The sequence below is a fragment of the Zea mays genome, chromosome 6 (genome assembly GCF_902167145.1).
Source record: "Zea mays cultivar B73 chromosome 6, Zm-B73-REFERENCE-NAM-5.0, whole genome shotgun sequence".
NCBI lineage: Eukaryota > Viridiplantae > Streptophyta > Magnoliopsida > Poales > Poaceae > Zea > Zea mays.
Window position 1 is genome coordinate 152,050,787 of NC_050101.1, and position 23,853 is coordinate 152,074,639.

Consider the following 23,853-nt stretch of genomic DNA (forward strand, 5'->3'; position numbering starts at 1 on the left):
AGGAGGAAGGCGATACTGTTCTGTTCTCTTCGATCCCGTGTCGCTGTCTCTTGTAAAAGATGTTCATATACTGTTCGACGCTAAGGCCCAAGACCCATATCGTTAAACTAGGAGTAAGCATATCGTTAAACTTTAAGCTTTTAGATAATTTCTTCTTTCATCAAGAGTGAAGACCGGAGAGTAGTGTCATTCGTGCATGCTCTTTGTAGTGTTCACAGGTTGGCGAGGACACTAGGATTCAATCTCATGCATCTATTTTTCCTCATAGTTTTTAGAGGATCTTGCTATTCATTTATCAACCATCGGCGGCGAAATTGATTGTACCTTTTGGATTGATGACGTTTCTCTTTGTAGAAATTATATGTTGTATAACTATTTACGTTATATATGACAGAATTGGTATATCGTCGCTACGCATAGACATTGGGACGAGACCAAAAAGACCTACCATCCATCGCTGTTGCTTCAATGCACGATATTCTACTCTCCCACCGTCCCACGTGGCGCCACGTGAGCGTCTCCTTACGCCAACCGCGCGGTGACCACACCACCAGGCAACAAACCGCCGGAGCCTTGCGGCTTGCGCTCGTATTCGCCGCTCACCACACCCATCTGCCCTCCCGGTTTCCCTTTCCCCCCTCCTCCTCCTCAGCGTCATGATGTCCTCGACGCCGCTGTCGCAGCCGGCCACCGCCGGCGACGACGACGACGATATGGAGTCCCTCCCCCTTGCCGCCGCCTCCGACTACGCCTCAGTCGCCTCCACCTTTGACCCCCTCTTCTCCTCCACCTCCGCCACCGCCACCTCGCCCCGCTCCCCTCCCACGCGCGCCGCCGCTTTCACCCTCTCCCCGACCTTTTCCTCCTCCTTCGTTGACCCGCCCTCCTACGCCGACGCCACCGGCGCCGGCGCCGGCGCCGTCTCCTCCTCCCCGTGCTCCGCCTCCTCACCCTCCTCCGCGTCGCCGAGATCCGCGCGCGTGGCGGCCTCCGAGTACTCCTTCCTCGCCGTCTCCGACCCGGAGACTGAAGCAGAGCCTGCCGCCACCTCGCTCGTCCCCGGATCCGCGCCCACCTACGTCTCCTACCTCGTCACCAGCGTCCGCCGCGGGGACCCCGACCAGCGCCGCCATTCCGTGCGCCGCCGCTTCCGCGACTTCGTCACGCTTGCAGACCGCCTCGCCGACGCCTTCCGGGGCCATTTCGTGCCGCCGCGCCCGGACAAGAACACCGTCGAGAGCCAGGTCATGCAGCGGGACGAGTTCGTGGCTCAGCGCCGTGCTGCGCTCGAGCGGTATCTCTGGCGACTCGCCGAGCACCCGGCCATCGGCCCCAGCGACGAGCTGCGCGTCTTTCTGCAGGCCGAGGGCAAGATGCCACTGCCCGGCACCACTGATATGGCATCGCGGATGCTGGATGGTGCAGCAAGGCTGCCGCGGCAGCTCATTGCTGGGGAAGATACCGTCACCGCACCACAGGAAGTCGTGCAGCCTGCCAAGGGCGGCAGGGACCTGCTTAGGATATTCAAGGAGCTCAAGCAGTCGGTGGTAACTGACTGGGCTGGTGTCAAGCCACCCTTGGTAGAGGAGGATAGGGAGTTCCTGGAGAAGAAAGAGAAGCTGCAGGAGTGGGAACAGCAGCTCACCAGTGCGTCACAACAGGTGATCTCTTCTCCCTCAAATGCCAAAACTTTGATGTAATATGTGCCTCGTAGTTCATTGTTATGATCATGGGGTACTGAGGCAATGTATTTCTGACCTTCATCCAAAAAAGAATGTAATCATAGGTTTGGACTAAGCCAAATTTTCTTTAAGCTTGACTAGGTTTATAGAAAATAGCATCAACATTTGGATCTCCAAATAGGTTCATTACGAAATATTTTACATGATTAATTTAATGATATTTGTTACACATCATAAATATTAGGTCAAACTTGAGACTGATTGACTTATTGAAGGTGATAATTTCATTTTTCTAGGATAGAGTAATGAGTATTAGAGTATTTAATAGTGCTTCATTGTCTATTTTGAGATTAAACTTAACACCCCATCCTCCCCGTTTAAAATTAAAATAAAAAAATAAAAAACGTTTAAGCACATTGAATTCATGACATATGAGTATGTTCCATGAATCTCCTTCAGTATCATGCATCTTTCCATTTTTTCACACTAAGTTCCTACATAAATTTTATTTAATTGCAGCACTGCAATTGTAGCTAATGGTGCCTTTATGCCATGCCATCTTTGTTCTAGTAATGTTTGACCATTTTACAGTTCATTTTGATTTCTTCTATCCAGAATTAGAATAGATTGCAATGTGCCAATGTATCTCCATTTCAAGATGTTAGGATTCAGAAACGATTTAGAAAAGTCGAAACATTGTATTTGACCATCAATTTGTCAAAATATATGTATGTTTACTGCAAAATTGCTGCATCAATAGATTTGTATTTTTCATGTATATTCTAGTAATTGAAAATATAATGTAAGAAATACTAAGAGTCAAATTATAACTTCCTCCAATCCTAATATACCTTAGAAAAATAAATGGAGGGAGTAACAAAGGAAGTGGCCAAGCCTTAATACAGCATGGACCTTGAGGACTTTGTAGTATTATTCTAGTAGATTGGCATTTAATTAGTAGAGCTGGGTGATAAGGAAGGTCTGAGAAAGGAAAAACACTTTCTATGGCATGAAGAATTGGTCAAATTACAAAGAAAAAAACATATTGAGACATCTTGAAACCAGTAAGTAGTTAAAAACAATTGATTTGATAGGTTATTTGTAGACAAAGGGAGATGTAGGAGAGCTTTGGGAGTGTCTGTTTGCACCATATGCAGTAGAATATGCAATTCAATTATTATATTTGTATCATGATACCACATTAATGGTCCGTCCTGATTTTCCTCTTCACTAAGCTAAATTTTGTCCTTAGGTTGGTAGTCTCGACATGAGTTATGGGTTAGCCTGTACATGGGCCGGTTCAAAACGGATGAACCCATTAAACTAGCCCATACAAAACTGTTGTGTGATCTATGCTTAGTTTGGTTTGGGTATGGTTCAAGGCTGCTAAACCAAATGTGAGACCATCTTGGCCACCGCCGGCAGCGGTGCAGACTCATCTTAGCCGCCGATAATGCTATGGTATCGACCAAGCTGAAGGTGGAGCTAGTCAGGTGATTGTAGTCATGAGTTCCGTGGCGGTGACAACACGCTTATCCTGGCCCGCAACAATGGCTTGGTATCAAACAGGCTGAAGGTGGGACTGACTGGTATGATGGCTACCGTGGGTTTCATGATGGTAGCGACCTGCGGGTCCATCTTAGCCGGTGGCGGTGGCTTGGTGTTTTCGTGACTCGCCGTGGACTCACCGCAGCCCTCAGCGCTGGGCACCCATGACTACTTTGCGGACCCCTGGTACGTCTTCTTGTCCTCGGACACGGCGCTTGGGCGACCCCATGACTCAGTGCGCTCGTCCCCGGCGGCCGTCGCGGCCTCAGTCGTGCCCTGCCCTACGTCGTCCGCCGCACACAGAGGCTCCCTAGCGCAGCTGTCCCGTCTGTCTCCACCTCCAGCGATGGCGGTGACGCCCTCCCTCCCCCGACGCCGGCGCGGACGTGGCCCATCATCCTCTCCACCGGCGTGGGCGCAGCCCAGCACACGACCGACGACCTCATGGCGCCTGCGCCGCCGCCACCCAGGCCGCGGGCGCCTCACCCCTCCAGGCGCGGGCGCAGGTCTTCCAAGCCTCCTGTTTGCCGGTGCCGCCCCCGACACGCCTGCCGCCGGCTGCTGGCCATGGCCCTCATGACGCCTAGCTCCCTCATCGCCGTCAGCCTCTCCATGACGCCCAAGGTTATTAATGCGATAAAACGCTGAAGCGCTCATGAAAACTTTTTAACTTTAAAACGTTTAAGCGAGCTTTAAAACGTCTTTTTAAACATGGAAAAAATATGAATATAACATAATTTCACATAATAATGTAACATGTCCATAACCACACCCATACCTACCACAAATCCACAATAACACAAGTTCAAGTGTTCAACTAATAGCAACTAGCAAGTAGACAACCACAAACAAAGCGGAATGAAATGTGCAATAGTCCACAATCACAAGCATAGCACAAAAGCAACTAAAGTGGAATGCAATGTCCACAACCACAAAGGCACAAACATAGCACAAAAGCAACTAAAGTGGAATGCAATGTCCACGACTGCAAGCACACAAGCGTTACTCAATCTCCCTTATCATATCTCAATAACCATCATCCAAATCATCTATACCACCATCATTCTTGTCTTTGTCGTGCTCATCACCGTAGCCAACACTATTGTTTGTTGCTTCATCATCATAACCAAAATCAGAGGAGAATGTGAGCAGATCAGTAGGAAAGGGGAGAAGGATGAGAGCAGGGGCAGGGGCGACAAAGGGAGGCAGTGGCGAGCGTGAGCAGCAAAGGGACAGTGAGCAAGGACAACGAGCTGGAGCACTGGAGTGGCGAGCACGAGCGCTGAGCTGGGCAAATAGCCAGATACGGAGCGGTGGTGGCGAGCGCTGAGCAGCACAGGGAGGTAGCGGTGGCGCCAAGCCTGAGCAGGACAAGAAGCGAGCATGACCAACGTAGGGAGGCAACGACGTGAGCGTCGAGCGCGCCCGCGAGTAGGGAGCAACGCAGGGAGGAGGGGAGGGAAACGACGAGCTCAGGCAGGATCTTACCGACGCCGGCGAAGCCCAGGGACGCCGGAGAACGGAGCAAACTCGCTGTCTGTGATGGCTGGGGCGCGTCTGTGACAGATGGAGAAGGACGTTGCGTGACAAAGGAGAAGGGCGTCCCTGTTTTAGGTTAGGAGAAATGGGCTGGGCTGGAAATATGAAAAGCGACAAAACGTGGCCTTTTTACGACCCAGAGCGTTTAAACGCTAAAAAGTGGCGCTTTAGCGCTTAAAACGAGCGCTTTACGTCGATTCGTGAAACGTTACAACGCTTTGCCACCTCAGTAGTGCTTTAGCGCTTAAAAGGTGCTTACAAGGCGCTTAAGCGCCTTTTTAATAACACTGATGGCACCCATGGATTGTCGCTGCCGCGGCTGCCACAGGCACTGCCGCGAGCGCGGGCCCTGTCGCCGCGACCAACCTTCTCTAGGCCAGCGCGACCACCCGTCTCGCCACTGTCGCCCTCCTCTGGCCCGCGTCGCTGTCGTGGCCCTTCCTCCGACGTGCGCCATCACCGTAGCTTCCCTCCCTTACCTAAGACACCTAGCAGCGCCAACCTTTCGAGCTTCTCCCGTCGCCGGCGCTGTACCCCCTTGCTAGGTCTGACGCAGGCCCTTGCCCGGTTGGACCCGCCCTGTCGCCCTCCCCCTTCATCCTGCCATAGCTAGATCTGTCGCTGCCGCGGCTTTCCGAGCTGGATTCACCACTGCCGCGGCTTACCCGGTCGGATTCACCAATGCCGGGACCGTCCCAGCTAGATCCGTTGTCCCTTTGTCTGGATCGCCGTCTTCCCGGCTGGATCCATCGTTGTCGCGACTTTCCCGACCGGATCCGCCGATACCCCTTCTATTCTGTTGCGGGCGCAGCCACCCTGACCGGTGCAGACGCGTGCGCTGCCGCCGGCCTCCATGGCGGGGCTCCTCGACGTCCGGACGATCGAAGAAGCAAGAAGGTCGGCATGTTTGTGCTCTTTTGTTGTGTCGCCCTACCGATCGTTGACGCTCGAATGTCGACCCCTCTCGAAGAACAGGCTACTACTACGTGTCTCTCGACCACGACCACCTGACTTTGGCTACCTCGGCATCCAAGGGCTATCGTCTTCTCGGAGTCCACACCGGTCTCTACTCTAGACACAACATTCACACCCTCACGACGCTGCGGCTGCGTGGGGATATTAACCCGTTGGCTCGGCTCCTACCTTCGGCTTCTACTCCAGTCTCATCGTGTGCGATGCACCCGTTGCGATTGCGGGGATGTTAGACCTTGTGTGTGGGCCGACACCACTGTTGGGTTGCCGGTCCATTACGTTTAGGGTTCTGTGTCTATATATGTAACCACCACCTCTATGCAATACAATCAAGCATTCCACAATCTTACCGTCGATATAACCCTAACTTTACTACGGGTCCCCCAGAACTCCTCCAATCCTGATCCATATCAGCACCGCCACCCATCCACTTTCAGCTACTTGCACCCACTGCTGCCGGCAACTTTTTCACTCTGTGATGTTTCCCTGCCCCTCAAACTGAGCTTCACCCTTTCTGATCGTCTGAGCTGCTGCTCCCTTAGAGATCTATCACACCTCAAACTGACAGGAGCAAGTCCCGTGCCGATCACCAGAGCTAGTGGAAATGGCAGTGGCAGAAGTTTCTGGGACTTGTTGGTTGGTTTCCCTTTGATTCTCCCCCCTCTAACCCCTTCGCTTGCTTCTTTTTAGCTAGGCGATAGGGACACCCAGGATTTTTGAGCGCTGGATGTCTACGCGACGCCTTAGAAACCATGATCATAACCCATGTGCATTGTGTAACATGATATTTTTACAACAATAGTATGGTGAACTAGGGTAATGGACAACATATTCTTACAAAATAGGATGAGAGGTGGGCCTTCTCAAAAGGTTAATAGGCCAATGCATCAATATTTGTAACAAGGGAAACATTCTTAAATCAATAGTGTGAGTCAGAGGATTCTACCCATGGTCATATACAGAATCACAAGAAGGGCATGCTGTGATGCTGTCTCTCTGCTAACATGAAGCAATACCAGTTGATGGGAGATTTTTGTATAAAAAAACTGGATTTATGGAGGAAATTACTTGAACTGTCTTAGAGGAAACTATTGCTAATTCTGTCTTCTCCACAGGCAGAAGCACTTGTCAAGGCTCAACAAGATATGGCTGAAACAATGGGAGCGCTTGGGTTGGCATTCGTTAGACTAACAAAGTTTGAAACCGAGGAGGCAATGTATGACTCTCAGAGGATGAGAGCAGCTGACAGCAGGCGTGTAGCCACTGCAGCTGTTAAAGCTAGCAGGGCATGTCGAGACTTGAATGCGCAAACTGTTAAATATCTGGTAGAGTCTTTAATCTGTGGACTACATTATCTATGATCTCTACTGCTTATGAAGTAATCATTTTCATGGATCTTACTTGTCCTACCTTGTACCTTCTATTTTGGCAGGATACGCTGCATGAACATTTAAGCATAATGTTGTCTGTCCGCACTGCATTTTCTGATCGGGCAAGTGCATTATTGACTGTGCAAACACTTATGTCGGATTTGGCATCATTAGAGTCCAGGATCGAGAAACTCGAGGCTGCATCCTTGAAGATATTTGGTGGTGATAAAGCTAGGACTCGCAAAGTTGAAGAGCTAAGGGAAACAATTAGGGCTACTGAAGATGCTAAGTTCTGCGCTTTAAGAGAGTACGAGAGAATTAAGGTAATGATTGCTCACTTTGTCCAAACTTACTGCCGGTTATAACAAGGACAATAGTGATAACTGACAAAGCATCGACTCCTTACTCTATTACTCTAGTTTCATGTAACTTTTATGTACCATCATGTCTTCCTTACTTATGCAAAACCAATTCGATGTAGTGGTTCCGTCAACATTGAAATGTATGCACATTGTTTTTATTTTGTTGCAACATTCTCATTGAAGTTTGGTGGATTTATAACATCCACAAGGAACTAATTCTCAATCACGTTTCTGTTTGTTTATTTTCAAATATTACACATGTAAGTGTAGCCCAGTGGCCAGATTGTAATTTGGTGGGGTACAGACGTTACTACGATTTGGCTGTAATTTAGGTGGCTTCTCAATCACGTTTCTGTTTGTTTATTTTCAAATATTACACATGTAAGTGTAGCCCAGTGGCCAGATTGTAATTTGGTGGGGGTACAGACATTACTACGATGAGGCTGTAATTTAGGTGGCTTGAAATTCAATCACTAGCTGAATATATTGTGCGTGCTCATTCATTCATGCTTTGAGGAATGTTTCCTTATCAATTCCAAGTGAACAGTAATTTACTTTATTCGACACTATTTCCTTGATGCTGGGCGCTCGGCTAGTACGTATGAAATAAACAAATAAATAGAAACAGAAGTGCTTCCCTCCAGCTTTTCTTGTTGTAATGAAACTGGTAAGAGTGCTTTCTGTAATTCTGTATATGCTTTGCACGCTGCTTCTGATGAGATCTCTCTTTGTCGATGCAACTGAGATCTGATAGAATACCTTATCTGTATGATACACAGGAAAATAACAGGAGCGAACTCCAGCGACTAGACAGCGAAAGGAAAGAAGAATTCATGAGGATGCTAAAAGGATTTGTTGCAAGTCAGGTACTGTTTCAACCCCTATCATTTCATTTCGGCTATCTCCTCCAGCAGATCCTCTACCCTATCCCCTATTTTAAACTTCACTCTGCAAACAGTATCAAACAATGTCATCTACAGTTCCGCCTTTCCTCCTCTACCCCCATCCCCTATTTTAAACTTCACTCTGTAAACAGTATCAAACAATGTCATCTACAGTTCCGTGTTCCATATTTTACACTACTTGCTTGAGACAGTCTTAGGGCTAGTTTGGGAGCCGTAAAACCGGAGGGGCTAAGATTTTAGCCCCTCTAATCATCTCCTGTTTTTGGACTCCCAAACTAGCCCTTAGGGTAGTTTGAAGACGCAAACCCGGAGCCCTCCGGGATTGAGGGGAAATTCGTTCATTTTCACCTCAATCCAGGGGATTTGAATTTCCAAACTAGTCCTTAGGGCTAGTTTGGTGGACAGGAAATTAGAGAGGATCTATAGGGGAGGAATCCCCTTGTTATTCAAAATTGAACAGTAAGGGCTAGTTTGAGAGCCACAAAAACGGAGGGGATTGGAGGGGCTAAAATCCCCTCCTTGTTTAATTTTGAATAAGAAGGGGATTTTAGCCGCTGTAATCCTCTCTGGTTTTTGGACTCCCAAACTAGTCCTAAGGGGATTCCTTCTCTATGGATCTCCTCTAATTCCTTGGTCACCAAATTAACCCTTACCGTGTCGAAAACGACCAACGATTGGGCTGAGTATCTAGCATGCTGGATGGGTGTTCGTTAGACTATCCCCAGCAGACTCCCTATCCTACTCCCTATGTTACTCTCTATTTTAAACCTCACTCTGCCAACAGTGTAATAGAACTTTACATGGCCCTATACTCCTTGCTCAACTGACATCTGATGATGCTTGCAAGTACAGCACATATGTTTTGCCCTTGACCTGTGCAAATCGTATGTCCACACGCAGGCGGCCTACGCGGACAAAATCGTGGATGGATGGGAGACGGTAGCGGAGGAGACGAGCGGTTATGTTGGTGTGCGTGGATCTGATAGCATGACTTCGTAGCTTCGTTTGGTTGGATGTCAAGTGTTTGTACAATGTAATCTAGGTTATGGATTTGGGAATAGAAGAAAGGTGCGCCAGGTTCGATTTGTTTGTATAATCAAATAAAGGTACTGCCATGGAGCCACGATTTCACGTCCTGGATGTCAAGTATACGTTGTTCTTCTGTGGATACCACAAATATATCATTGCTCCGGTTCGTTCCAGAGCAGGATACGACCTATTCACATTTCCGATAAAAAATAACGCCGCCCCCGTTGAAATCCCTTCGTATAGCCGTGAAATAAGACAAATTGAGCTCAAATGTCAAATCAGACGACGACGACGACGATAGTAAGAAAAGAAGGAAAGGCAAATGTGAAACGGATGTAAACGCTCTTTTGTTTTTCCTTTTCTTGTCCTTCCACAGGGTGGGAACTATTTACATCACCACTCCACGTCTTAAGAAAACATGTGGTTCTCCAAATTGTGAAGCAAACACAGTTTTCGCATGCCTAGAGAACTACATAGGAATAAAGCTTAGAATTGCTAGAGCAAGCCTCAATCAGTTCATCCAGCGTTTGCCTTCCCAATTCACAAGCTCAGACATGAAGTGAAATGAAAGCTCGACGGCCAAACATCAGAAAAAATTAACGCAGATTGGATTTGTAACAATATTAGGGTGATAACGTGTTGAGTAAGACGACGTCACACATCTAAAATCTAGACCCGGAACCCGTAAGCAATGAAGACGTAAGCAAAATTAATATGACCACGCCATTAAGCAACACGTTACAACCCCAAGTTATACTACATCATCTCAAGTACAACCAACATCATCACCAACCCAAGTCATTGATAGACCAATTACATGTAGCCGAGCTAAAAAGCTACAACAAGAGGTGCACGCGCTACTTTATGAATTTTAATTAAATATTAATGAGAATTTTATGCTACCTAAGTCGTATATGTTGATATTACTTAGGTTCACCAAAGGTGAAGAACAAAACATATTAAAGGCGAATCAAAAAGAAGAGCTATGTCCGAGTTAGTCTAGCACAACAGAACCGTCCAGAAGAAACAGTCATGTCTTTTGATTCCCAAAAGCTATGAAGGCACATAAGTACTTTTTGGAAAGCTCTTGAAGTCTAGTTTCCAATGCTAAGGCAGACTTAATCAAATCTACCAGAAAGGCAGCCGACCTACTTTAGTGCTGACTGGTCAGAAGGTCAACAGTCTGTTTGATGACCAAGTTTTCGTATTAAACTGCATCAATCTACGAAGTTTCATTAAGTATGCTATACATGGTGAGAAAGCTTATCAAGTTAGCTTTCCAACGCATCCAGTCCCACGTCATTTGAAGATTCCTAGGAGAAGTTATTATCAAAATACTGAAGGCTGCGCAGAAGTCAAACAACCACACATAATTCAGCTCTGTAGATCTCCCGAAGAGGCTCCTTCACATTAGCACGTAAAAATACTTTTGTTTCGTGTTTATACCTCTCTAAGGCTGATTGTTACTAGTATAAATACTCCCCTATGTCTATGATGTAAGGGAGCTTTTGATAATCTAAAAACAGAACCCTTTTGTTCAGCTGTGTGGTAACAAATATTGAGAGTGATCTCTACCCCTTTGCTCTTGTGAATTCCTTCGCGGGATTGCAGAAGCGGCGACTTCATCCACTCCCAAGTGGTGCTCCTACTCCCTTCGAGGTCTCCTCGATTGATTGTAGGTTGTGTTGGTTGGTTCTTTGAGAGTGTGGTTGGGCGAATCCTCGATTCAGGTTGCCGGCTAAAGACGGTGGTTGACTTCGAGTTTTATTTGTCAGGTTGCACTAGTTATCGCTGCTTGCAGCAAGTTATCTTGGCTTCTTCGAAGCTAGTTATCTGAAGATTGATCCTACGTTGTGAAGACCAGACATCGAGACACATCAAAGATATAGATCTATTTCCTTAAACACAACGAAATACAATGGTGGAGGATATTTTCTCTTCTCTTATTATTTATTAATACTTTATTAATACTGAGTACATACCTTATCATATAGAAAGATAAAACCCCTCAACACTACATTAAATATTAGACTACGTAATCCTCTCTTGGCTTCCTTAAGGTAGTGTTGGTTGAAAAGCCAAGTAGAACAGAGCCGTTCTGTTCCAGTTTTGTTGCTATTTGGTTACAAAGTAACTAGAACGGAATGACTCCAATTAGGGAATATTCTCCTCAGATCCAGAACCATTCCGCTCCAAAAAATCAACCGAACGGAGCCGCTTCGTTCCCATCTCGCTCTCACAGTCACGCTTCGTTCCGTTCACTATGCAACCAAACAAAAAACAGAGCCGCTCCGTTCCAGATTACCAAACACAGAATAGAGCGGCTTCGTTCCTAGAATCAGGGATGGAACAGCTCCATTCTATTTGGCTCCTCAACCAAACACTACCTAACAGAACCAATCAATATCGACACGATTTTGTTTTGACATTCTTCGTTTTAAATTACCAGAAAAAATGATGACTGTTTGCAAGGTTCATATCTGCTATTGACAGGCCCATCAAGCGCAGTTGTATTCATTGATCCGGTTACACTTGAAGCTCAGCTACGAGTTAGGCCATGTTCGGTTCTACCTCAATCCATATGGATTGAGGGGGATTGGGAGGGATTCAATCCCTAGTAAGTCAAAATCCCCTCCAATCCGTATCAATCCCCTCCAATCCAAATGGATTGAAAATAACCGAACAAGCCCTTAAGGGGAAAATAGAGTCTCGAACTACACCATGTGGGAGAAAAGAAAGATTCTTAGTTCCTCGGAGGAAAGAAATGTTAATGTCCCTTTAATGATTCAGAGCCCTTGAGCAAGTAAGCGGAGTACGCTTGATTTCACTTTTGCAGCGCTCGTCAATAGTTGAGGCCACTGTGTTGTTTTGTAAACACTCCACGGAAATGGTGAAAGTTGTTGGCTGGCGGTGTCCATGACTTTTTCCCTTCAATTTAGAGGGGTTTCCATGTTAAAATTCTTGTGTCTGAGATTGGTTTTAATCTTCTTTGGTGCGGTTATTCTTATCGAACTATAACAAATGGTATTAGAGCTTTGGTTATTAGATTCAGGAGTCGACATATGCCATCGGTGAAGTATGATCTACCATTGTTGGAATGGGACACTAGATTTTCATTGTGGCAACAATACTGCTATCACAAATTGGTCTAGATGATGCTCTAGAAGGTTTTAGGAAGAAGTACATCAAGGTATGGACTGATAAGGATAAGCACAAGATCATAAGGTGATGCCACATATTCATCTTCATCTGTCCAATGTAGGAGGTGTTGGCGGAGAAGTCCACCGTTGCGTTGTGGCTAAAGTTAGAATCAATCTGCATGTCAAAAGATCTAACTAGCAAGATTCGCATAAAGATGAAGTTGTTTACACACAAACATCAGGAACTGGTTTGATCTTGAATCAAATATCGTCCTTCAAGGAGATAATTGTCGATCTCCAATCAATTACAATGATGAAGATTTATGTCTTCTACTTCTATTGGTATGAATAACGCATGTGGTTCGTTGTGGATGGGAGATAATACTTTATGTGAGGTCATCGGCATTGGATCAATAAAGATCAGGACACATGATGGTATGACACACACATTGATAAATGTGAGTCACATTCCAAACAAGTTCAGAAATCTTATCTCTTTGAGTAACCTTGATAATAAGGGGTACAAGTACTCCGTGGGAAGTGGAGTTCTAAAGGTATCCAAAGGTTCTTTGAAAGCATCCCAGGGGGTGAATAGGCTAAACCTGAAATTTTTACCACAAACTTCAAAATAATATCAAATAAACAGTTCAACTGATGCAGGCCGATTCAATCGCTATTAAGGTCGGTTGAACCACTCTGAATCAGTCCAACTGCGAGAATAGATCTAGGCCATGAATAACGCATAAATACAATGAGACATTCTTTCAAGATAAGAACACAGAGGATAAACTAAGCGTAGGAGGTGAGGAATACAAGTGGATCACCTCCACAAGATCCACACACCTAGAACAACACTTGATGCCTCGCCAAAGATAAAATACAACAAATGAATTCAAGCAAGAACACATGACACAATATTTATCCTGAGGTTTGGCCACACCACAAAGGTGTCCTACTCCCCATTGAAGAGGCCACAAAGGGTCAGGTCTTTTTCAACCATAATCCTCAACAAGTCAACCACAAATGTCAAGGCAAACTGAAAGGGAAATGTGTGCTTGGACCATTTCTAATTGTTTTGGTGATTAAATGCTCACCACATTACTATGAACATACAACTTCTCATTTGAGCATGAGCACAAGTGTTTGTAAATCAAATTGAGGAGTATAAGAAAAAGCACCTTTGGGCTTGAAAGTGGGCATAATAGAAACCTCAATGGTTCAAAGTGATAAAGGTATGTTTCTAGTACTTAGTCAATTATTTTAAGTATTAATCATGTTTGTCTAAGTGCTAGGAATCATCCGAAGTCGAGCTAAGAGAGGCCAAAGGAATTTGGAATAAAAAGGAATAAGATGGACTAGTCTGGGTAGCACCGGACGATCTAGTGCCACCCACCGGACAGTCCGGTGTCCATACGACTGAACTGGTCACTCTCAGGCTCGACCAGGCCCCACTGGCTAAAATTGATCGAACCGTCCACGCAGAGTGCCGGACAGTCCAGTGTGAAGACAACCAACGTGAAAGGGAAATAGGGTTAACCTTTTCCCAGTATTAATTTTGGTGGTTGAATGCCCAACACAAATATTGGATTAACTAGTTTGCTCTAGAGTATATGATCTACAGGTGCATAAAGGTTCAACACAAACCAATAAAAGATTAAAGATAGGGTTCAAATACAAAGGAGCAAAGTAACCGAGAGTGCCCTGGTCTGGCGCACCGGACTGTCCGGTGCCCAGGACCGTACAATCCCAAACCAGCCACTCTCGGGTTTTCGCCAGCGCACTCCACTATAATTCACCGGACTGTCCAGTGCACCAGCGGAGTAATGACTATCTAGCGCACCGGTCGCCTGCAAAAGCTAAAGAATTAGAGGAACAGTGCGCAATAGTGCGCGACAGAGCAGAGCCGCCCGTCAGAGGCGCACCGAACAGTGAACAATGCATATCCGGTGCGGCACCAGACTATCCAGTGCCACTAGAGGACAAAGCTTCCAATGGTCAGAAGCTCCCGAACCCTAACGGTTGGGTGACGTGGCTGGCGCACCGGACTGTCCGGTGCGCCCATCGACAGCAGCCCAACCCCAACGGTTGTTTGGTGGTTGAGGGCTATAAATACCCCTCAACCACCTCCACTCCAACCATCCAAGAATTCCACACATTGCATTCAATACAAGAGCAATAGACTTCACTCCAAGACACAAATCAAAGCGATCGATCCACTCAAAGTCCCAAATTCAACTCTAGCGCATTAGGGCTTGAGAGAGGATCACTTGTGTTTCTTGTTGCTCTTGTTTGTTGCTTGGTTGGCTTTCTTTTCTTTTCATTTGTTACTCCCAAGTGCTTTGTAAGCAAGGCAAGAGACATCAATTGTGTGGTGGTCCTTGCGGGGTCTAAGTGACCCGTGAGAAGTAAGAAGAAAGCTCACTCGGTCTAAGTGACCGTTTGAGAGAGAGAGAAAGGGTTGAAAGAGACCCGGTCTTTGTGACCACCTCAACTGGGATTAGGTTCTTTAGAACCGAACCTCGGTAAAACAAATCACCGTGTTCATCCGCTTTATTCCTTGGTTGATTTGTTTCCCCTCTCTCCCGGACTTAATATTCGTTCTAACGCTAACCCCGGCTTGTAGTGTGTGCTTAAGTTTATAATTTTCAGATTCCGCCTATCCACCCCCTCTAGGCGACTTTCAATTGGTATCAGAGCCCGGTACTTCATTAGACTCTAACAACTCGAAGTGATATCGGGAGCATCCGCCAAGAGGGAGATGGAAATCGGCGAGAAGGCCACAAGCCACGGGAAGGCACCATCAAGGGAGTCCGGCGCTAAAGGCAAGGAGGAATCCCCTCCCCGGATCAAGTCGCATCGGAGTGGCGACAAGAAGAAAAAGATGAAAAAAGCGGTCTACTACGAGATCGATTCTTTGTCGCCCTCCACATCCGGCTCCGACGCCGCGTCCGTCACTTCTAAGCGCCATGAGCGCAAGAAGTATAGTAAGATGCCCCTACACTATCCCCGCATTTCTAAGTGCGCTCCTTTACTTTCTGTTCCATTAGGCAAACCACCATATTTTGATGGTGAGGATTATTGTATGTGGAGTGATAAAATGAGGCATCACCTAACCTCACTCCACGCAACCATATGGGACATTGTTGAATTTGGAGCGTAGGTACCTACTGTGGGGGACGAGGACTACGACTCGGATGAAGTCGCCCAAATACGACACTTTAACTCCCAAGCCACTACTATACTCCTCACCTCTTTATGTCGAGAGGAGTATAATAAGGTGCAAGGGTTAAAGAGTGCCAAAGAAATTTGGGATGTCCTAAAGACCGCGCACGAAGGAGATGAGGTGACCAAGATCACCAAGCGGGAGACGATCGAGGGGGAGCTCGGTCGATTCGTCCTCAACTAAGGAGAGGAGCCACAAGCTATGTATAACCGGCTCAAGACCTTGGTCAATCAAGTGCACAACCTCGGGAGCACAAAATGGGATGACCATGAGATGGTCAAGGTTATTCTAAGATCCCTTGTTTTCGCAATCCTACTCAAGTACAATTAATTCGTGGGATCCTAGATACAAATTAATGTCTCCCGAGGACGTGATAGGAAAATTTGTGAGCTTTGAACTAATGATCAAAGGCTCCAAACACATCGTCGACTTGGAGCAAGGCGGCACCTCCACTCGAGGTGCAACCCGTCGCATTCAAAGCGACGGAAGAGAAGAAAAAAGAGTCTACATCAAGTAGGCTCCCCATCGACGCCTCCAAGCTCGACAATGAGGAGATGGCACTCATCATCAAGAGCTTCCATCAAATCCTCAAGCAAAGGAGGGGGAAAGATTACAAACCCCGCTCCAAGAGGGTGTGCTACAAGTGTGGTAAGCCCAGTCATTTTATTGCAAAATGTCCTATGTCTAGTGATAGTGACAGGGGCGACGACAAGAGGGGGAAGAAGAAGGAGAAGAAGAGATATTACAAGAAGGGCAGCGATGCCCATGTGTGTCGGGAATGTGACTCCGACGAGAGCTGCACCGACTCCTCCTCCGACGAGGATGCCGCCAACATCGCCGTCAACAAGGGTCTTCTCTTCCTCAACGTCGACCACAAGTGCCTCATGGCAAAGGACGGCAAAAAGAAGGTACAAACTAGAACCGCCCCCAAGTATACTACATCTAGTGATGAGGGTAGTTATAGTGATGATGAAGATTATTTACTTACTCTTTTTGCCAACCTTAACATGCAACAAAAAGAAAAATTGAATGAATTGATAGGAGCTATTCGTGAGAAGGATGAACTTTTGGATAGCCAAGAGGAATTCCTTATTAAGGAAAATAAAAAGCATGTTAAAGTGAAAAATGCTTATGCTCAGGAAGTAGAGAAAAATGAAAACTTGACTAAGGAGCTTAGCATTTGCCATGACTCCATTTCAAACCTTAGAACTGAGAATGCTAGTTTAATTACTAAGGTTGAAAAATTAAATGCTTGTAATGATTCAATTGCTAGTCTTAGAAATGAAAATGACAATTTAGTTTCTAAGATTAAAGAGCTAAATGTTTGCAATGTTTCTATTTCCAATATTAGAAATGAAAATGCTATTTTAAATGCTAAGATTGAGAAATTAAAATTATGCAAACCCTCTACATCTACTGCTGAACATGTTTCCATTTGTACTAGATGTAGAGATATTAATGTTGATGCTATAAATAATCACCTTGCTTTAATTAAACAACAAAATGATCATATAGCTCAATTAACTGCAAAAATTAATGAGCATGAAATTGAAAATGAAAATTTTAAATTTGCTATAAGCATGCTCTATAGTGGAAGACGCCATGGCATTAAGAATGGCATTGGTTTCCAACAGGGAAGCAATGTCAAGCTTAATGCCCCTAAAAGATTATCTAATTTTGTAAAGGGCAAGGCACCCATGGTTCAAGATAATGAGGGTTACATTTTATATCCTGCTAATTATCCTGAGCACAAAATTAGGAGAATTCATGATAAGAAATCTCATTCTGTTTCTCACCATGCTTTTATGTATAAGAATGAGACATCTAGCTCTAGGCATTCTACACATGTTAAATTGCCTAAAAAGAAAACTCCTACTGCATCAAATGATCATAATATTTCATTCAAAACTTTTGATGCTTCTTATTTGCTCACTAACAAATCAGACAAAATAGTTGCCAAATATGTTAGGGGCAAAAACAAGGGGTCAAAGACTTGTGTTTGGGTACCCAAGGTGCTTGTTTCTAACGTGAAAGGACCCAAGATTGTTTGGGTACCTAAGAACAAGGCCTAAATTATTTTACAGGTTTATGCATCCGGGGGCTCGAGTTGGATAATTGATAGCGGATGCACAAACCACATGACAGGGGAGAAAAGAATGTTCTCCTCCTACGAGAAAAACAAAGATCCCCAAAGAGCTATCACATTCGGGGATGGAAATTAAGGCTTGGTCAAAGGACTTGGTAAAATTGCTATATCACCTGACCATTCTATTTCCAATGTTTTTCTTGTAGATTCTTTAGATTACAATTTGCTTTCTGTTTCTCAGTTATGTAAAATGGGCTACAACTGTCTTTTTACGGATTTAGGTGTTACTGTCTTTAGAAGAAGTGATGATTCAATAGCATTTAAGGGAGTGTTAGAGGGTCAGCTATATTTAGTTGATTTTAATAAAAACACAGCTGAACTCAAAACTTGTTTAATTGCTAAGACTAATATGGGTTGGCTCTGGCATCGCCGACTAGCCCATGTTGGAATGAAGAATCTTCACAAGCTTCTTAAGGGAGAACACATTTTGGGACTCACCAATGTTCATTTTGAGAAAGACAGAGTTTGTAGCGCATGTCAAGCAGGAAAGCAAGTTGGCGCTCACCATCCACACAAAAACATAATGACAACAGACAGGCCACTGGAACTACTCCACATGGATCTATTCGGCCCAATAGCTTACATAATCATCGACGGGATTAAGTACTGTCTTGTAATTGTGGACGATTATTCTCGCTTCACTTGGGTATTCTTTTTGCAGGAAAAATCACAAACCCAAGAGACTTTAAAGGGATTCTTGAGAGGGGCTCAAAACGAGTTCGGATTGAGAATCAAGAAGATAAGAAGCGATAATGGGACGAAGTTCAAGAACTCACAAATAGAAGGTTTTCTTGAGGAAGAGGGCATCAAGCATGAGTTCTCTTCTCCCTACACACCTCAACAAAATGGTGTAGTGGAGAGGAAGAATAGAACTCTATTGGACATGGCGAGGACCATGCTTGATGAGTACAAGACTCCGGACCGGTTTTGGGCTGAGGAGATTAACACCGCCTACTACTCCATCGACCGACTCTACCTTCACCGAATCCTCAAGAAGACATCATACGAACTCCTCACCGGTAAAAAGCCTAATGTTTCATATTTTAGAGTCTTTGGTAGCAAATGTTTTATTCTTGTTAAAAGAGGTAGAAAATCTAAATTTGCTCCTAAGGTTGTAGAAGGCTTTTTACTTGGTTATGACTCAAACACAAGGGCATATAGAGTCTTCAACAAATCCATTGGATTAGTTGAGGTTTCTTGTGACATTGTGTTTGATGAGACTAATGGCTCCCAAGTGGAGCAAGTTGATCTTGATGAATTAGATGATTAAGAGGCTCCATGCGTCGCGCTAAGGAACATGTCCATTAGGGATGTGTGTCCTGAAGAATCCGAAGAGCCTCCACAAGCACAAGATCAACCGTCATCTTCAAATCAAGCATCCCCTCCAACTCAAGAGGATCAGGCTCAAGACAATGAAGATCAAGATCAAGACGACGAGCCACATCAAGAGGAGGACAATGATCAAGGGGGATATGAAGTTGATCAAGACAAGGAAGATGATCAAGAGATTCAGGGTCAAAGACTGCCACATTCAAGAGTCCACCAAGCAATTCAACAAGATCACCCCGTGAACTCCATCCTCGGTGACAATCATAAGGGGGTAACCACTAGATCTCGAGTTGCTCATTTTTGTGAACATTACTCTTTTGTGTCCTCTATTGAGCCATACAGGGTGGAGGATGCACTAAAAGATTTGGATTGGGTGTTGGCAATGCAAGAGGAGTTCAACAACTTCACAAGGAATGAGGTATGACATTTAGTTCTACGTCCTAACCAAAATGTTGTGGGAACCAAGTGGGTATTCCACAACAAGCAAGATGAGCATGGTGTGGTGACAAGGAACAAAGCCCGACTTGTGGCGAAAGGATATTCACAAGTCGAAGGTTTGGATTTTGGTGAAACTTATGCACCCGTAGCTAGGCTTGAGTCAATTCGTATATTGCTTGCCTATGCTACTTACCATGGATTTAAGCTTTATCAAATGGACGTGAAAAGTGCCTTCCTCAATGGACCAATCAAGGAAGAGGTCTATGTTGAGCAACCTCCTGGCTTTGAAGATAGTGAGTACCCTAACCATGTGTATAAACTCTCAAAGGCGCTTTATGGGCTCAAGCAAGCCCCAAGAGCATGGTATGAATGCCTGCGAGATTTCCTTATCACTAATGGTTTCAAAGTCGGAAAAGCCGATCCTACACTCTTTACTAAAACTATTGCAAAAGATTTGTTTGTATGCCAAATTTATGTTGATGATATCATATTTAGGTCTACTAACAAATCTACTTATGAAGAGTTTAGTAGGATCATGATTCAAAAATTCGAGATGTCAATGATGGGGGAGTTGAAGTATTTCCTAGGATTTCAAGTCAAGCAACTCTAAGATGGCACCTTAATCAGCCAAACAAAGTACATTCAAGACATACTTAACAAGTTTGGAATGAAGGATGCCAAGCCCATCAAGACACCCATGGGAACCAATGGGCATCTCGACCTCGACACGGGAGGTAAATCCGTAGATTAAAAGGTATACCGGTCGATGATAGGATCTTTACTTTATTTATGTGCATCTCGACTGGATATTATGCTTTCCGTATGCATGTGTGCAAGGTTCCAAGTCGATCCTAAGGAAGTTCACCTTAGGGCCGTGAAAAGAATCATGAGATATTTAGTTTACACTCCTAAGTTTGGTCTTTGGTACCCTAAGGGATCCACTTTTGATTTAATAGGATATTCAAATGCTGATTGGGCAGGGTGTAAAATTGATAGAAAGAGCACATCAGGGACTTGTTAGTTTCTAGGAAGATCCCTGATATCTTGGGCTTCAAAGAAACAAAACTCAATAGCTCTTTCTACCACCGAAGCCGAGTATATTGCTGTAGGCCATTGTTGCGCGCAATTACTTTGGATGAGGCAAACTCTCAGGGACTATGGCTACAAATTGAGCAAAGTCTCTCTCCTATGTGACAATGAGAGTGCAATCCGCATGGCGGATAATCCCGTTGAACACAGCCACACTAAGCACATAGACATTCGGTATCACTTTTTGAGGGATCACCAACAAAGGGGGATATCGAGATCGCTTATGTTGGCACCAAAGAACAATTAACCAATATCTTTACCAAGCCATTAGATGAGAAAACTTTTAGCAAACTTAGGAATGAGCTAAATATACTTGATTCTCGAAATTTTGATTGAGACATTGCACACATAGCTCATTTATATACATTTGATCATATCTCTTTCATGACTACGACTAATGTGTTTTCAAGCGTAACTCTATGCTAAGTCGTAGATTGAAAGGGAAATGGAGTACTCGACGAAGACAAGGCTTCCACTCCACATTACCGGTATCATTTATTCTTCGTCGTCACTCCACACCACTCTTCGATTGGTATAATCTTTCACTCATATTTACTTGTACCAATGGGGGAGAAAGTAAAAAGGGCTCACAAAGTCTCCGTTTTTGGCGATTAATGCCAAAGGGGAGAAAGTATTAGCCCAAAGCAAAAGGACCGCACCACCACCTTTCAAATTTTTTTAATTGATATATTTCAAATTGGTATGTTTACTTTCAATTGGTATATTTTTCAAAACTATCATCTAACTATACTTCCAATTGGTATCTATTAAAACCCTCTTGAAAACTAAGAGGAGAATTTTATTAAGGGGGAGTTTTGTTTAAGTCAAAGGAAAAGCATTCGAAACAGGGGGAGAAAATTTCAAATCTTGAAAATGCTTCTCGCAATCTTATTCATATACCTTTGACTATTTGCAAAAGGATCTTGAAAAGATTTTCAAAAAAAAAGAATTTGTAAAAACAAAACAAGTGGTGCAAGCGTGGTCCAAAATGTTAAATAAAAGAAAGCAATCCATGCATATCTTGTGAAATTATAAATTGGTTTAATTCTAAGTAACCTATGCACTTACCTTAAGCAAACTAGTTCAATTCTGCACTTATATATTTGCTTTGGTTTGTGTTGGCATCAATCACCAAAAAGGGGGAGATTGAAAGGGAAATAGGGTTAACCTTTTCCCAGTATTAATTTTGGTGGTTGAATGCCCAACACAAATATTGGACTAACTAGTTTTCTCTAGAGTATATGATCTACAGGTGCATAAAGGTTCAACACAAACCAATAAAAGATTAAAGATAGGGTTCAAATACAAAGGAGCAAAGTAACCGAGAGTGCCCTGGTCTGGCGCACCGGACTGTCCGGTGCACCAGGACCGTACAATCCCAAACCAGCCACTCTCGGGTTTTCGCCAGCACACTCCGCTATAATTCACCGGACTATCCGGTGTGCCACTGGACTGTCCGGTGCACTAGTGGAGTAACGTCTATCCAGCGCAACGGTGGCATGCAAAAGCTGAAGAATTAGAGGAACAGTGCGCAACAGTGCGCGACAGAGCAGAGCCGCCCGTCAGAGGCGCACCGGACAGTGAGCAGTGCATGTCCGGTGCGGCACCGGACTGTCCGGTGCCACTAGAGGACAAAGCCTCCAACGGTCAGAAGCTCCCGAACCCTAACGGTTGGGTGACGTGACTGGCGCACCGGACAGTGTCCGATGGCGCACCGGGCTGTCTGGTGCGCCCATCGACAGCAGCCCAACCCCAACGGTTGTTTGGTGGTTGAGGGCTATAAATACCCGTCAACCACCTCCACTCCAACCATCCAAGCATTCCACAAATTGCATTCAATACAAGAGCAATAGACTTCACTCCAAGACACAAATCAAAGCGATCGATCCACTCAAAGTCCTAAATTCAACTCTAGCGCATTAGGGCTTGAGAAAGGATCACTTGTGTTTCTTGTTGCTCTTGTTTGCTTGGTTGGCTTTATTTTCTTTTCATTTGTTACTCCCAAGTTCTTTGTAAGCAAGGCAAGAGACATCAATTGTGTGGTGGTCCTTTCGGGGTCTAAGTGACCCGTGAGAAGCAAGAAGAAAGCTCACTCGGTCTAAGTGACCGTTTGAGAGAGGGAAAGGGTTGAAAGAGACCCAGTCTTTGTGACCACCTCAACGGGGACTAGGTTCTTTAGAACCGAACCTCGATAAAATAAATCACCGTGTTCATCCACTTTATTCCTTGGTGGATTTGTTTTCCCCTCTCTCCCAGACTTAATATTCGTTCTAACGCTAACCCTAGCTTGTAGTGTGTGCTTAAGTTTATAATTTTCAGATTCTGCCTATCCACCCCCCTCTAGGCAACTTTCACAACGACTATCAACCACGTCAGCCAGCAGCCAACAGTCAGATGCATCACCAGATAGTCTGGTGCCCCCACCGGATAGTCCGGTGTCCGTCTGAAAAGGAAAGTGACCAATGAGGGATATTTTGACCGTTGTACTGTGCGTTGTCCAGTGCGCCACCGGACAGTCTGGTGCACCCGTAGACAGGGAAGGCTGGGAGCTTCCAAATGAAGCTCCAACGGCTCCTAGGTCCCTTGGGACTATAAAAGGACACCCTAGACGCCATGGAGCAGTACCCAAGCATATTTTGAGCACTCCACAACTCTGAAACTCTGCGACCACACTTTTGATTTGTTAGAATTGAAAGAGATTTGAGTGCGTTCTTGAGCTGTGACTATCATTTTGATTCACATGCTCTCTTCTTTGCTTGTGTGCATGGTGTAGCTGCTCTTGTGTGCATTTCTACTCCCCTCCTTACTCTGGATTTGATTGTGATTATTTGTGTAAGGCATGAGAGACCCTAATTTGTGGAGATTCCTCACAATGAGATATTGATATAAGGAAGACAACTATGGCACTCAAGTTTGATCTTTGGATCACTTGAGAGAGGTTGAGTGCAACCCTTAACCAAAGAAGGTCAACACAACATGGAGTAGGCATTGGCCGAACCATGGTAAAAACGGCTCTGTCTCTTGTCCATTTTACTTATTGCGATTACTGTCTTCTTGAGTTCTCATATTCTCTTGCAATAT

General features: G+C 44.9%; 1 protein-coding gene across 1 annotated transcript; it reads left to right on the forward strand.

Moving 5' to 3' along the window:
* The first annotated feature begins 508 nt into the window (after positions 1 to 508).
* On the forward strand, positions 509 to 9,590 carry LOC103630267 (sorting nexin 2B). Its single transcript, XM_008651332.4, has 5 exons — positions 509 to 1,661; positions 6,857 to 7,066; positions 7,174 to 7,434; positions 8,253 to 8,339; positions 9,279 to 9,590. Exons 1-5 carry the CDS (start codon positions 657 to 659, stop codon positions 9,375 to 9,377), a joined length of 1,662 nt encoding a protein of 553 aa, XP_008649554.1. The 5' UTR covers positions 509 to 656; the 3' UTR covers positions 9,378 to 9,590.
* The last annotated feature ends 14,263 nt before the right edge of the window (positions 9,591 to 23,853 follow it).

Excerpts from the sequence above, each read along its gene's own strand:
- LOC103630267 (XM_008651332.4), top strand. The coding sequence starts at position 657 with ATGATGTCCTCGACGCCGCTGTCGCAGCCGGCCACCGCCGGCGACGAC. Across the intron at positions 7,067-7,173 it reads CGCAAACTGTTAAATATCTG|GATACGCTGCATGAACATTT; the intron begins GTAGAGTCTTTA and ends CTATTTTGGCAG. Across the intron at positions 7,435-8,252 it reads GAGAGTACGAGAGAATTAAG|GAAAATAACAGGAGCGAACT; the intron begins GTAATGATTGCT and ends TATGATACACAG.